This window comes from Conger conger, chromosome 8 (assembly GCF_963514075.1).
Source record: "Conger conger chromosome 8, fConCon1.1, whole genome shotgun sequence".
In the NCBI taxonomy this organism is placed as follows: Eukaryota; Metazoa; Chordata; class Actinopteri; order Anguilliformes; family Congridae; genus Conger; species Conger conger.
In genome coordinates this window covers 29,854,041-29,868,262 of record NC_083767.1, presented here as the reverse complement: position 1 = coordinate 29,868,262, position 14,222 = coordinate 29,854,041, and the positions used below count along the sequence as shown (strand labels likewise).

The 14,222-nt window shown below is 42.6% G+C and overlaps 1 protein-coding gene across 9 annotated transcripts in view; it reads left to right on the top strand.

Moving 5' to 3' along the window:
* Window positions 1-14,222, top strand: part of reep1 (receptor accessory protein 1) — a 79,799-nt gene that overhangs the window by 52,766 nt on the left and 12,811 nt on the right. For 6 of the 9 annotated variants that reach the window (XM_061251000.1, XM_061250993.1, XM_061250992.1 and 3 more), the window contains exons 6-8: window positions 5,032-5,082; window positions 8,975-9,146; window positions 11,951-11,986. In XM_061251000.1, the coding sequence (XP_061106984.1) occupies window positions 5,032-5,082; window positions 8,975-9,146; window positions 11,951-11,986 (259 nt within the window). Of the gene's footprint in view, window positions 1-5,031; window positions 5,083-8,974; window positions 9,147-11,950; window positions 11,987-12,700; window positions 13,705-14,222 lie in introns of those variants that run through there. The other 3 variants (XM_061250998.1, XM_061250995.1, XM_061250994.1) reach the window with 3 other exon arrangements.

The window sequence follows — 14,222 nt, the reverse complement described above, 5'->3', positions numbered from 1 at the left end:
AAGCCGGCTTCCGCCGAGGCAGGTCAACAGTGGATCAGGTAACGCTACTCACTCAGGACATCGAGGACAGCTTTCAGGATAACGAAAAAGCTGGAGTAGTATTCCTGGACCTGACAGCCGCCTATGACACCGTGTGGCACCGTGGACTACATCTGAAACTGTTGAGGACAATCCCGGACCGGCACATGGTGAGTTTCATTATGGAGATGCTATCGAACCGTAGCTTCATCCTACAGACCAGTGATGGCCAGACCAACAGGCTCAGAAAGTTGAAGAACGGTGTCCCGCAAGGCTCCGTCCTCTCACCAATGTTGTTCAACATATACATTCACGACCTGCCAGATACAACATCGACCAAGTATGGCTATGCGGACGACTTGGCCATCATGCTTCGACGCCCAACATGGAAGGCGATGGAAGATGGCCTCAACCGAGACATGGGCATCCTGGCAGACTACCTCCAGAAGTGGCACCTTCAGCTCAGCATGGGCAAGACAGTGTCTGCAGCTTACCACCTTAACAATCGGGAAGCAAGAAGGGAACTGGACGTGCATGTTGGCAACAACCGCCTGGAGTTCCAGCAAGCCCCCAAGTACCTCAGCGTATGCTTGGACCGGACACTGTCCTACAAGCAACACCTGGATGAAGTGAAGGCCAAGACAACAGCAAGGGTCTCGCTCATCCGCCGCCTGGCGGGTTCGACTTGGGGAGCTTCCCCCCAGACCCTACGCATATCCACGCAAGCCCTGGTCTTACCCGTAGCAGAATACTGTGCCCCAGCCTGGAGCAGAAGTCCACATGTGAACAAGGTAGATACGGTCATCAACAGCGCCCTCCGTATAGTTACTGGTTGTCTGAAACCCACCCCTGTGTCCTACCTGCCAGTCCTTGCTGGAATCGCCCCAGCCAGTCTCCGACGGGATGCGGCTACCCTCGCCCTGGCAAGAAAAGCCCAGAAGCACGACTGGCACATCCTACACAAAGCCACAACAACACCGGCACCACCATGCAGGCTTAAGTCTCGCCATCCCTACAACAAGGCAGCACAAGAGATGCTACAGTCTATCCCTGAGGACTGCTGGCTGGCAGCATCCTGGAAACAGACGTGGGAGACGGCTGGGCCCTCCCGCATTCAACGATACATCCGGGACCCAGGAGGCGGTGTAAAAGGAGAAGACATGCCACGCCATCTATGGACCTCACTGAACCGTCTGCGCTCTGGCGTCGGACGCTTCAAGTCATCTCTGAAGAAGTGGGGCCTATCGGTTAGTGCGGCATGTGAGTGTGGCGAGCCTGAACAGACTGCCGAGCACATAATCACCGGCTGCCCCCTATACAGCCCACCCTCAGAAGCTGGCCTTTTCGATTTAGGACCGGAGACGAGAGCGTGGCTGCATGACACTGAGTTGGCCATCTGACGATATACGAAAGAAGAAGAAGACAGAAGGCGTCAGCTGTGCACACAGCACCAACAGGCTAAGCGTCTTCTTTACCTTTTCTTTTCGTTTTGTTTTGTTTCATGAATGAGACAGAAACCCGAACCTGCACGATACCTGACTCAATAGGGCTCAGAGTCTTACCACGTGCATACCGGCTTGGTATTAGAGCGAACAGTAACACCAAAGCGTTGACTGACTGTCATAGAGTGCTTTAAATACCCTCCGGAGGTAGGCCCCCTAGGCACTAATGACGGTCAGGTGAACATAATAAAGCCCCCTGGTGACCACCACTGGAACTACCTACAAACCCTGACAACGACATGATGCTGAAGCGAGGTATGTGAAGTATTGTTTAAGTGCAAGATATAAAATATAAAGTTTATGGGGGCGGGATAAAAGTCTGTGACAATGGGGGGTCCCGGGCCTAGTTGACATTAATCACAGGGAGACAGTGCGTTGATGTAACGTGTCTGTAATGGTTGTAACGGTTCTGTGACAGTGAGGGGTCCCCCGGGCCTTATTGATGAGGCCAGCTGCAGATGGGAAGAAGCTGTTTCTGTGGCGAGAGGTTTTGATCCTGATGGACCGCAGCCTCCTGCCAGAGGGGAGTGTTTCTAATAGTCTGTGTTCAGGGTGAGAGGGGTCGGCCACAATCCTTCCTGCACACCTCAGGGTTCTGGAGGCGTACAGGTCCTGAAGAGATGGCAGATTGCAGCCAATCACCTTCTCTGCAGAGCGGATGATACGCTGCAGTCTGCCCTTGTCCTTGGCAGTGGCAGCAGCATACCAGATGGTGATCGAGGAGGTGAGGATGGACTCAATTATGGTGGTGTAGAAGTGCACCATCATTGTCTTTGGCAGGTTGAACTTCTTCAACTGCCACAGGAAGAACATCCTCTGCTGGGCTTTTTTTGTGAGGGAGCTGATGTTCAGCTCCCACTTGAGGTCCTAGGAGATGATGATTCCCAGAAAGCGGCATGTCATCGTGTATCGTATAGTATTCTTGCACATGGCATCGCCCCTCCCCTGCCAAAGAATAATTATCACCTCATTTCAATTTGAATTAAGTGGGCCAGAATTTGCGCAGGGCGAAACTCACATATTACTGAGTAAGGATTAAGAAATCGCAGTGGCCTTATTCATCTCATTTAAAACGTTTTAAAACTATTAATATTATGTGTCAATAGGTGAATTGTGAAGTCAAGTTTCTAAGATTTCTGTCAATATGTTCGTTGCATCTTTATGGTAAAATCTCACAAAGTTAATCATCCAAATAGAAAGGAAAGTTGATCTGATCTTGTCGACACCACCGACCCCAGAGGGTTAATTCCAGGACCCTGGAATTAAGTTAAAGTACTTGGTTTGGCCCACAGTTGAAAGGAGAAATGACAGAATTTTAAGGATGGGAAGGAAAAGTATTTTAGTGTTTTGAAAATACAGAAATACAGAACTCTCCAGTATTTTGATACAAACATCAGGTGTCTCAATTTGTGATTCCCCATGAGTCAGGGATTCTTGAATAATAATGTTATAGCCTTGTTCAGTGAAGAAAATGGTATTTGTAGCCATGCCAAAAAAAAGTGAAAAAGTGAAAAAAGAGAACAGAGCTAGGACTAGCCTCTTTTCAAAATGAGCGTTGCATGGATCAAAAGGTAGTCAAAAAGGTGCTTTTACAAATAGGATGAAATACAAATATATCAAAAAGCTATCGGGGAAGCGAGGATTAAGTAAACTGTATTTAAAACAGCAATTTATGTGTCCAGCGATTTTAACCGTCAAGACCCTTGTTTTAATGTCCGGCACTCTGAATACTGAACACAAGTGTATCAACAGTTAAAACACCTCTTAACCAACATGTAAAATATATATATATTTTTTTTTTTTTTTGATTTTTTTTCCCTTTTTCTCCCAATTTGGTAGCCAATTGGACCTCGTCTGATTCAATTAGAGCTAGTATTAGATACACCGCCCGCACCCCGTCCCTCGGCGGCCGGCAGGAGAGCAACACACCTTCTTCAAGCCGTCTCCTCTCACTTGACTGTGATTCCGAGGTGCTCGAGGTGCTCGAGGTGCTTGTTTTTGCAGCGATCTACTAACCCTGCCAAGTCTCTCCCTCTGGAGCAGCGAGCCAATTATTGCTGCTCCACGTGAGCCGGCCAAACTTGGCTTTTTGGCAGGACCAAGAATCAAACCCCCAGTCCCCTGTGTGCAACTGCAGCAAACTGCAACCGCAAGTCTGCTGCGTCTTAGCCTGTTGCGCCACCGCGGCTCATAAATATATTTTTTTGATTGAATTTGATATGATCACAGATAAACAGAACATTTTCAATTAAATCACCAAATTTGTTGATAGGCAATGCAACCTGTTGGATCAACCTTTACCAGGTGAGAAATAAGACATTTATTAAGTTATTTGCACGTCTTATCTACAGACGTGGTTAAGCTACTTTAAAACAATGAAGGTTACAGACGCAGACAAGTACCAGACACAACGGAAATCGATGGAAGACAATACCAACCCACAGCTGGTTTCCTCCCAAAGCAGTCCAAAGAAAGCCAAATTAAAAGCTCAAAAACCAGAAGACAAATGTTACAAAAGGCCACAGATGAAATGTGGAACATCAGACCATGGTGCAGGACTTAGATGCCAACTTCCAACTCAAAAACAGAAGTAAAATCCAGGTCTGTTGCAAGATCTGGGATGTTAAAGTAGAATGTCAGCATGAGGTCTGCTAGGCCGCCCCCATTTAGACAGACACATGCACACTGTGAGCTGGCCCTTGAATTTCCTATTAGTTCCCTGACAAAGCCATTATGGTTTGTCAGTAAAATAATTGTGAAGAGATAAATGAAACAGAGGCAAAACAAAGCAAACCAATGGAAGTCCAAGGCACTCTAGATGGAAGTAAAAGCCTGTATTTCAATAATTTAACACAACTAAGACTCACCTTTAACCACCTAAAAAGGTGTTAAAGGTGTGTCTTAAGATAGCTTGTAAAATGGCCACAGATATGAAGTCTTGTAGTCCCACCGGCTATTCTAAAGGCTAGGCCATAATAACCACAATGCCTCACCATACCTTTTAGTTATAACCTCTTGGACAGTCTGGGAGTCACACATCTAGACAGCATATCAGATAATTGGGCAGGTGCATTGCCATTTAAAATGATATTAAGATCAATTCTAAAATGAACAGGTAACCAATGCTGGGATTTTAAGATAGCTATGATATGGGCCAGAGAGAAGAGCATTACAATAATCAAACCTGCTAGTGATACAAGTGTGCAGTAGCTTTTCAGACATAAATGGATGAACCCTAGCAATGGTTCTGAGGTTTCTAATGTGGAACTCAACTAGTCAAATATGATCTGAACAAACCCAATTTTCTCATCTTCCTGGGTGGATATTATGTTTAACTGTATCAAAGGCAGCACTGATGTCTAGGGGAACAATGACAGAGAACTTTCAGGTATCACTGTGCATTCTAAGGTCCTTCACTACTTCGACTAATGCTGTCTCAGAGCTGTGGTGGGCCCTGAAACCGGACTAGAAAGTCTGAAACTCATCTTCATCAGCATCTGTTCTTCACCAGGTCTCCCACCTGCTTGAAATAGTCACATGCAGGGACTTTACTTTATACCAGGTAACCCACCCGCAGCATGAGTCAACCCAAGCAGTGGCTAATAGTCTGAGCAGCATTTGACAGCAGCTGGTCTGTGTCTTTACTAACCCAGCAGGTGTTTGTTGGTCCTGCACCAAGGAATCCATCTCTAACAGCTTTCAGTGGCACAAAGGTCACCTGTTACTAACATGCCATGCAGCAGAAGGTCCATGGGCTTCCGTGCCTTACTAGGGTTGTTCTCAAAATCTTATTCGTTATCTAATATGTATTATTGTAATTGAATCTAATAATATTGTTTATATTTAGAAAATGAGCCCTAGGGATAGGGAATATGTTTGACACAAACTAAGGCTGCATTCCTTATGAATTATGTAAAATAGTTGGTATATACATCAATAATCTTAATGATCTTCCAAACAATTTATTTTGGTAAGCATATTGCTTGGCCTCTGTCTCTGGCTTATGTCTCAGCCTCATAATGACTTCCATGACTTTCAATGGCACTAGCTATAGAGCTGAAGGACCCAACTGCTGTCTCGGGCTTTCCACCAGCCTTGCACGGCTATCGGCTAACATTATACACAAATGGGCTTACGAAATTCCCCCGGTAGAATAAAACAGCTTATTTTACAGCCCAGGAATGTGACTTCCACTGTTGACAGAATAGGCCAGTTTAAATCATGGCAGTTGGACAATAAAATAACAATTTACTTAGCTTGCTGAAATAACTGGTTAACTAAGCTGTTTAGCTTACCATTTGGCTACTCATAATTTCATTGTTCATATCGGCTGGTACAGGCTAACTGTTATCCAACAACCTGCTGTGGGCTACTCCAAAAAGTTGGCTAGCTACCGAGACTGTGAGGGACTACTTATCTGCACTGGCTGGCCCAGAGTCGTTTGCTATTTGAGTAAATGGGCTTCTCGATAAATACTTTTCATTGTTGTATATAGTCTAACATTACCAACATTTAACTTGCGATGTCAAGTATGTCCTCAGAACTATTACAACAGTCAATGTATTTGAAGACATTATGCTCAAGATAACAGTGGCAATTACGGCTAGTAAATGTTGTGTCTCCGGCTATGAAGCTTTATAACTGTTTGCTGAGAAGTAGCCAGCAAGCTAATTAGCTGTAAGCCAATTGCAGGCTAGCTTATGTAATGCAATGAAACTGTGATGCAACTTCAGCCGCATGAGCCACTGCCTCAACTAATCAGTTCCCATAAATTTGCTTGCTCATCGCATTGATTCAGTGATTTTTTTATTATTTTTGATGATCTCCTTCTTTTTGGTTCAGACTAGAAAACATTTTGACCCTGGAAAAATTTAAAAGAATATTGCCTGCTTCTAATGATGACTGGAATGTGAGCTTTGGGGCTGTAATTCATGCTGGAGCGAGTATGATGAGTTTAGACAACACATAGAAAATGAAAGGCAGGCTCATCAGTAATTCTATTTCTGCGTCATGGCAGCGATCTTGCGTTTCTGCCACTTGCGGAAGAATAAAATTGAATGACCTTGAATGGAACCACGTGACCATGTTTCCTTTCTAGTTATTATACAGTTCAATGGTGAAATCTAATTCATCAGTAGCAAAATGAATGCACATGGCAGTACTGAGAAGCACTTGTCCGGAGTTGGTAAATTTAAACCATCTGATGGTTAATATCTGAGGGTTAACAAATACATGATGAGTCATCATGTGTTTGGGTTCCATCTCACAACAAGGAGATTTATGCATAGATTTCAGCCAAAAAGAGTTGCTGTCATCTGTAATGCCTCTCATAAAACAGTTCTGCAATTCATGAAAGAAAATATCATGAAAATTAATGAAAGGCAAAAAGGGCCCTTGATGAAAGCAGTAGCTCTGAGAGGGATGTGTAACTTCAACACTAAATTCTAACTCCTCAATTGTCCATTGCATGTACTCAATCATGCATCATACCTTGAGGGCTGGAAAAACACCAACTTCTACACTTGACTTCTGCAATGCCTGCAGGTGAAGCACACTGCTGCCAGTAGCTTCAGAGACAACAGTGGATATCTTGTATCCTCTCGTCGTTTTTTGGGAAAGGTGATGTGTTGATTGACATAGAGGTTGCTATACCAATGTGCTATGCTAAGCACACTGAAGGGCAAGGTTTCAGTGTGCTATGCCAATGTGCTACGACTCATCCATAGTTATAGTAGATATGTTATTTTGGCTGTCATGATTGCTGCCTGTCTGAAGGTTCAGTTGTTGATCAAGTGTACAACATCACATAAAGGCATACATTCTGCATTAATTTTCAAATTCATTCATGTTATTTTTATGCACTGTATGTTTTCTTAATAAAGCTTGATTGACACTTCAACTTCAATATTTCTTTTTTTCTAAATATAGTAGTGTCTTCTACATTCTAGGTCAGTTTGGATAACTGCATTTGCTAAATGAATGTAATATACACTCAGTGAGCACTTTATTAGGTATTTATTCAATTTATTTTTTAGACTTATTGGTCTTCTGCTGCTGTAGCCCATCTACTTAAAGGTTTGACATGTTGTGTGTTCAGCTCTGTTGACTGTTGTAATGTGTGGTTATTTGTGTCACTGTCATTGTCAGCTTTAACCTGTCTGGCCCTTCTCCTCTGACCTCTCTCATTAACAACATGTTTTTGCCCGCAGAACTGCTGCTCATTGTTGTTGTTTTTTTCTGCACTATTCTCTGCAAACTGTTGTGCCTGAAAATCCCAGGAGATCAGCAGTTTCTGAGATACTCAACCACCCTGTCTGGCACCAACGATCAGAGTCACTTAGATCACATTTTCTCCCCATTTTGACATTTGGTCTGAAAAACAGCTGAACCATTTGACCACGTCTGCATGCTTTGATGCATGCCACAAAAGTTCTTAGTAGTTGCTGCCACAATTGGTGGCACTTGGAAAATACTGTATCATTAATAGAAACTTGTCTGGAAAAGTAATTCTATTAAGCTACTTTTATGAAAGTAAACATGTAATCACTCTGATTTCCTCTTTCACTGATGCTAAGAGATGAAAATGGAGGTTGGAGGAATGATGGCAAGGCTGGCAGAGATGTGTGTTGTGCATGCTTGCAGAGTGACAGGCATGCATCTGTGTGGAATTGTGACTGCTGGAGTGTTGTGCTGTGACTTTCATGCCTTGTGTTTCAGCTGTCTTCCCGACAAAGCTGACTCAGCATACTGTGTTTGATTATTTATTTTTTTAGCAAATGTCTTCAGCTAGGCAGACTTACAGTATGGACCATCAGGTTCAATATAAAATGTATTGATACAATATAAAATAATGCACTTGAAATATAGTTGGCATGTTAGCCATGTGCTATTGTAGTGCTCTATTTAGCAATTTCCTATTTTTAATGAATTTTTGGAGTGAAATCAACTCTGCATTACACTGCATTTCTGTTTTTTGTCCTTTATTTTTATCCGTTATGGCATAAAAAGTTTTGTGTTGCTGGTTAAGCCCATATTTAATGGCCACAAAGTGCACAGGGTCTGACAGCAAGCAGCAGCATAAACAAGACTTGTTTGTGAACTGATTTATCAGTACATATTCTGTGTAATCTCTGCTGTGCCAAGACCTATTTCATCTTTATGATGTATATAACCAGCCACTGTGAAGGCCAGAGCCTAAATGAGAATGCACATTGGACTTAATATTTGTGTTGTTGCTGATGTAGGGCTCTTACAGGGCTGGGCCTTTTCTGGAATGGATTTGGAGTATTCAGTCTTAATGTTGAAATAGTTAGGGCTTGGATAACGCAAAAGCAGAAACATTTCTGATACCAGGCTTGGCCTGGTATCCTACATAATATAAGTGCAATAATAGATGGCTGACCATTTAGTTCTTTGTGTGTGTGCCTGCATCCCTGTTCCTGTCTTGGTGTCAGGGCCAGGGGGCATTGTCAGAGCGGCTGCGCAGCTTCAGTATGCAGGACCTGTCCTCCATCCACCAGGAAGCTCCTCTGAAGAGCAGTGCATCTGCCCCATCCCGACCCACGGCAGGACACCCAAGGGCCCGTGCTCCTACACGCAGCAACTCAGAGTCCGGTTCCAGCAAGGGTGAGTCCCCTCCCTGCCAGTCCTACTAAATATTTTTCTCTTTTCCAGGGCCCCAATCCACTCTGATCCCAGGATCAGAACCTACTTCACTCATTTTCATTGACAAATATATTTATCATAGTGTAATAACAGAAAAGCATACTCTGGTATGTGATTGACAAAAAGCTAGAGATAAGGAGCGAGGCTTCATAGACCCCATTATGGCTGGAAAATGAGCTTGTTTTAATTAACTGTTCTCCCTGGCAGAAATTAGGATTAGTTTGAATCAGTGTATCACTGGTAACTCATGATAGCTCAAAAGACTTTCCCCTCACTATTGAAAATGAAATGCAACGAACACAAAGAACACTTTGACATCCCAGTCGGAGGAACTGTTGTGATACTTAGAAAAACAAATACTTCAGGGTGCGCGTGGCTGTGCGCTACTGGTAGGTTTGTGCTCAAATGTTTACAGATGTTCCAGGCAATGAAAGGTTGCGTTACATCTTGGGTGTTTTCCAGAAGAATCGGGGCCATCTCCCTGTGCATAAAAGGAAGCGCTGTCAGTAGTGTCTTCCCAGCCAATACAGTGAGACAGAGACATAGTGAAGATACCTCTGCACTCATACAGTGGCTTCTGAGAGTGGCTTCTGTGTTGTGTTCAATGAGACATCGGCCTTCTGGGATCTGTTCCAGAAAGCAGGCTCAATAAATGTATAAACTTGAAGTCTGACTTGCTTGAGCTAGATGCAGTATGTCCAGAATTCTCAGTTCCACAACAGTGGATTTCAAATCAGGTGATAAAGATTGATCCAGCTCAGGTAGGTTTAAACCAAACCATCATGGTAAACTTTAAATACCATTTCTAATCGCATTTTTTTATGAGCCGAGAAACACAGCGCTTTATTTTTCTTCATGTCCATTGAACAAGAGACTATAATTACAGTATACAACGAATATCTACGAATATTCAATAAGAAACCTACCTCAACAGTAGTACATTAAGGGGAGCTAGGGTGGAAAAAAAACTGGAAATTCAGTGAACACATAGGCCAAGTTTCTCAGACTGTGCGGTCATTATTGTGTTTGTAAGATGTCCATTATTTTTTTATTATACAATGGATAGGTCTGGTCCATTGGCTCTATTGGTCAGTTCGCGTTCCAGCCGTGCCAATATCCCTGATATACGCACAGCTAAATGGAATGTTCACACATCTTTTAATAGTACTCTGCGTTTGTAGATCACCGTTATCTACTTTGTTATTGAAATGAACGTAACCTGACTTTATCATCATCTTGACACTATTAGCCTACCAAAGTTAAATAAAATGAGTGAGTTTAAAGTGTCCTTTGATTTGGGGAGGAGTAGGAACGAAAAAAAATCTGCTTTGCATCATGCATAACCACCCCACTAGCTGTGCCAATATCCACGATATACCACAGGTTCTCGTTCCATAACACTTAATTATACTTATTGTGATTAGTTTATTTTGATACAGTAGCTACTTATTTCATTGTTTCATAAGTAGAATGTAAGAAGCCTATAGTTGGTCTTGCATACTGCATAATCAATTTAGAAACAATAATAAGCAATAAATGAAATTTATATGGAAATAAAAAGATGAAATGAAAATAACTCACTTAAAATAATCTTTGGTCAATAACAATAATAAAGAAAAGTCATGACCCTGAATCTGGTTCAATTTCACCTCATTTTTTCTGCATTCATTCCTTTTTTTCATGGTGCAATTTTCAATCACTATGGTAGCAGGGTATACTGCTTGAAAGCGCCAGAACTTATGGTTCTATCTGTATAACCTATTGTAAGATGCCATTGCTTTAGCAAGAACAGTTCCTTATTTTGTAATAAAACAAGCATGGGGGGACCTCATCTTCTCTGCATTTTGGAAATCCACAAACAATAAGGTAATGTCAGTATCCTTTTCATGACAAGGGTCCAGTGAACCAAATCCATAAGAGTTTATCATTCTAAAAACGTGTTAACTAACGTGTTTTCTCTCTGAGGGAATCATTGTTGTCCGTTTTGCAGCTGTATTCATCAACAAAGGCAATGCTATTATCTACATTTTGCATAGGCTCTCTGGAACATGGTGAGCCCAAGTACGAGCATCTCTGACCAGTATCAGTAATGAAAATGCAGAGAAAATGTGTAAGGGTGAAAAGGGTGAAAGGGTTTACTGAACAGACACCAAGATTGTATCAGAGTGATGGGAAGTGTATGGCTAAAAAGAACTGCCCAAGATACAAAGCACCCCAGCTAATTTGAAACATGTGTATCGTATGACTAGCATGTATGGCATGTATGACTGTTACAGAACATCATTGAGACAAAAGTACTGGCTCACTTGTCTTCATTGATGGTGAGCAGCAGAATTAATTCTAAAGTGTACAGACGCAACTTATTTGCTCAGGTTTAAGCAAATACCTCCAACATTGCATATTAATCTTGCTATTGTCAATGGTGGCATTATGTGGAATACAGCTCCAAATTCCTACTGCTGATGAGCTCACTAAAGCAATTTTATTGATGAGCTTTGTAGCTTTTAAACTACCCCTGACAGATACAGTATTGACAGCACATTTGACCTTTTTGTTTTTCATCTTGGGCTCAGCAAGTAAAAGTGTTAATGTTGATGAGCACATGAGAATGTCTTGCCAAATTTGAGCCAATTCCAGATTAATTTCAGAATATTCCAAATAGTGACCCGTCTATGGATATATAAAAAGCACAGTCTGAGTAGATGACATAAAGCCCCATGCTTGTTGACTTGTGAGGAGGATGTGACCATGTCCTGTCCCCTCAGGCTGTGCCAACTGTGGACACTGTAGTGTTCTGACAGGTGAGTGGACCCTCCACTGTGGTGCACATGCAGATGGTGTGCCGTGGTGTAGTGTGCATCAGGAAGGAGAGCAGATACATGCCCTGTCTGCATGAGCACACATGCTTGGCTGTGAATCCCATCCCCATTCCAGGAGTCCTTGATTGCTACAAGTGGACTACAGGTCCACCTGGGGCTTGACCCAATATTTCCATATTATAGCGGGTGCAGTAGCGCACTATATGTTTGCGTTGGTTGGCACTTCCATTCAAAATAGCACATTTTGAACCTCAATATTTCACCCATTTCAATCTCAATCTCCATCTCAATGCCATTTCACAGGTCTACTACAATGGCAATGGGCTCGCCAAATGATTTTAGTATTGCTACGTTTCACCATTTTGGCTACCCTTAAAAAATTAGCACAAAACATTAAGATGCTTTTGTGCAAAAATAACTATGTTTAAATCCAATGGATCCTGACACATTATGTCTGTAATTTAGAAGCATGTGTGCTTTTTGTAATTTCTGTCTGTACATTTTAATACATTTAATTAGACCTCAAAAATCTATTGATGATGAATTGTTGATGATGAATGTGTTAAAGCATATTTTCCCTAAAATTTGGATATCCAAAGTGCTGAAACTGTACAATTCTGCAACTATTGCTGGATAAGAGCAATTAACATCCTGTTTGGCTTGAGCTCGCTTTTCCACCCCTTTGTCCTTCCTGAGTCCTGGAGGAGGACGTCCTGTTTGCCCTGTGACCTGGTAGAGGAGCAGCTCACTGTCTTTCCTTGTTGGGAAGGCCAGCCCACCACCCACATGAGGATGTCACTGGCCAGGTTGTTACTTCAGGCTTCCATGGTATTAGATCCCTACTGCCAAGTTTCTGCAGCAGCAGGATGGTGCATATCAGGTTTTCTTTGCTTGTTAAATCACCTTGGTTTTCTACATTGCAATTCACTTATGATTATCTGCTTATATAAGTATGCATATCATATAATGAAATATTAAGTGTATACTGTTTAAAGCATTTTTAATCATGAAAAACTGGTTTCAAGCATTTGGTTGGCTGATCGGTGTATTTTATTTCCGTAGTGTAAGCAGTGAATTGTCAGAGCTGTGGAAGTCTAAAGCCTGGCAATACACTGTGTTCCAAATTATTATGCAAATGATATTTTTCTCTGATTTACGCACAACAGAGTTTCAAAACATTTTATAGGTTGTAAAGAACTGAAAATGGTCATTTGTTGAATTTGCAGCATTAGGAGGTCATATTTACTGAAATCAAAAGCTATTTCAATCAAAAACATCTTAACAGGTCAAGTTACATTTTAACATAGGACCCCTTATTTGATAGCAGCTTCACAATTCTTGCATCCATTCTTGCATCTCCATTTTTGGAGAGTTTCTGCTTGAATTTCTTTGCAGGATGTCAGAATAGCCTCCCAGAGCTGCTGTCTGGATGTGAACTGCCTCCCACCCTCATAGATCTTTTGCTTGAGGATGCTCCAAAGGTTCTCAATAGGGTTGAGGTCAGGGGAGGATGGGGGCCACACCATGAGTTTCTCTCCTTTTATGCCCATAGCAATGATGCAGAGGTATTCCTTGCAGCATGAGATGGTGCATTGTCATGCATGAAGATGATTTTGTTATGGAAAGCACGGTTCTTCTTTTTGTATCATGGAAGAAAGTGGTCAGTCAGAAACTCCACATACTTTTCAGAGGTCATTTTCACACCTTCAGGGACCCTAAAGGGGCCGACCAGCTCTCTCCCCATGATTCCGGCCCAAAACATGACTCCGCCACCTCCTTGCTGACGTCGCAGCCTTGCTGGGACATGGTGGCCGTCCACCAACCATCCACTACTTCATCCATCTGGACCATCCAGGGTTGCACGGCACTCATCAGTGAACAAGACTGTTTGAAAATTAGTCTTCATGTATTTCTGGGCCGTTTCTGCTTGTGAGCATTGGTTAGGGGTGGCCGAATAGAAGGCTTATGCATAACTGCAAGCCTCTGGAGGATCCTACACCTTGATGTTCGCGGGACTCCAGAGGCACCAGCAGCTTCAAATACTTGTTTGCTGCTTTGTAATGGCATTTTAGCAGCTGCTCTCTTAATCCGATGTTTTTGTCTGGCAGAAGCCTTCCTCATTGTGCCTTTATCTGCACGAACCCGTGTGTGCTCTGAATCAGCCACAAATCACGCTTAAGTTTTCGTGAAATATCTAAGGTTTTCATACCTTGTCCAA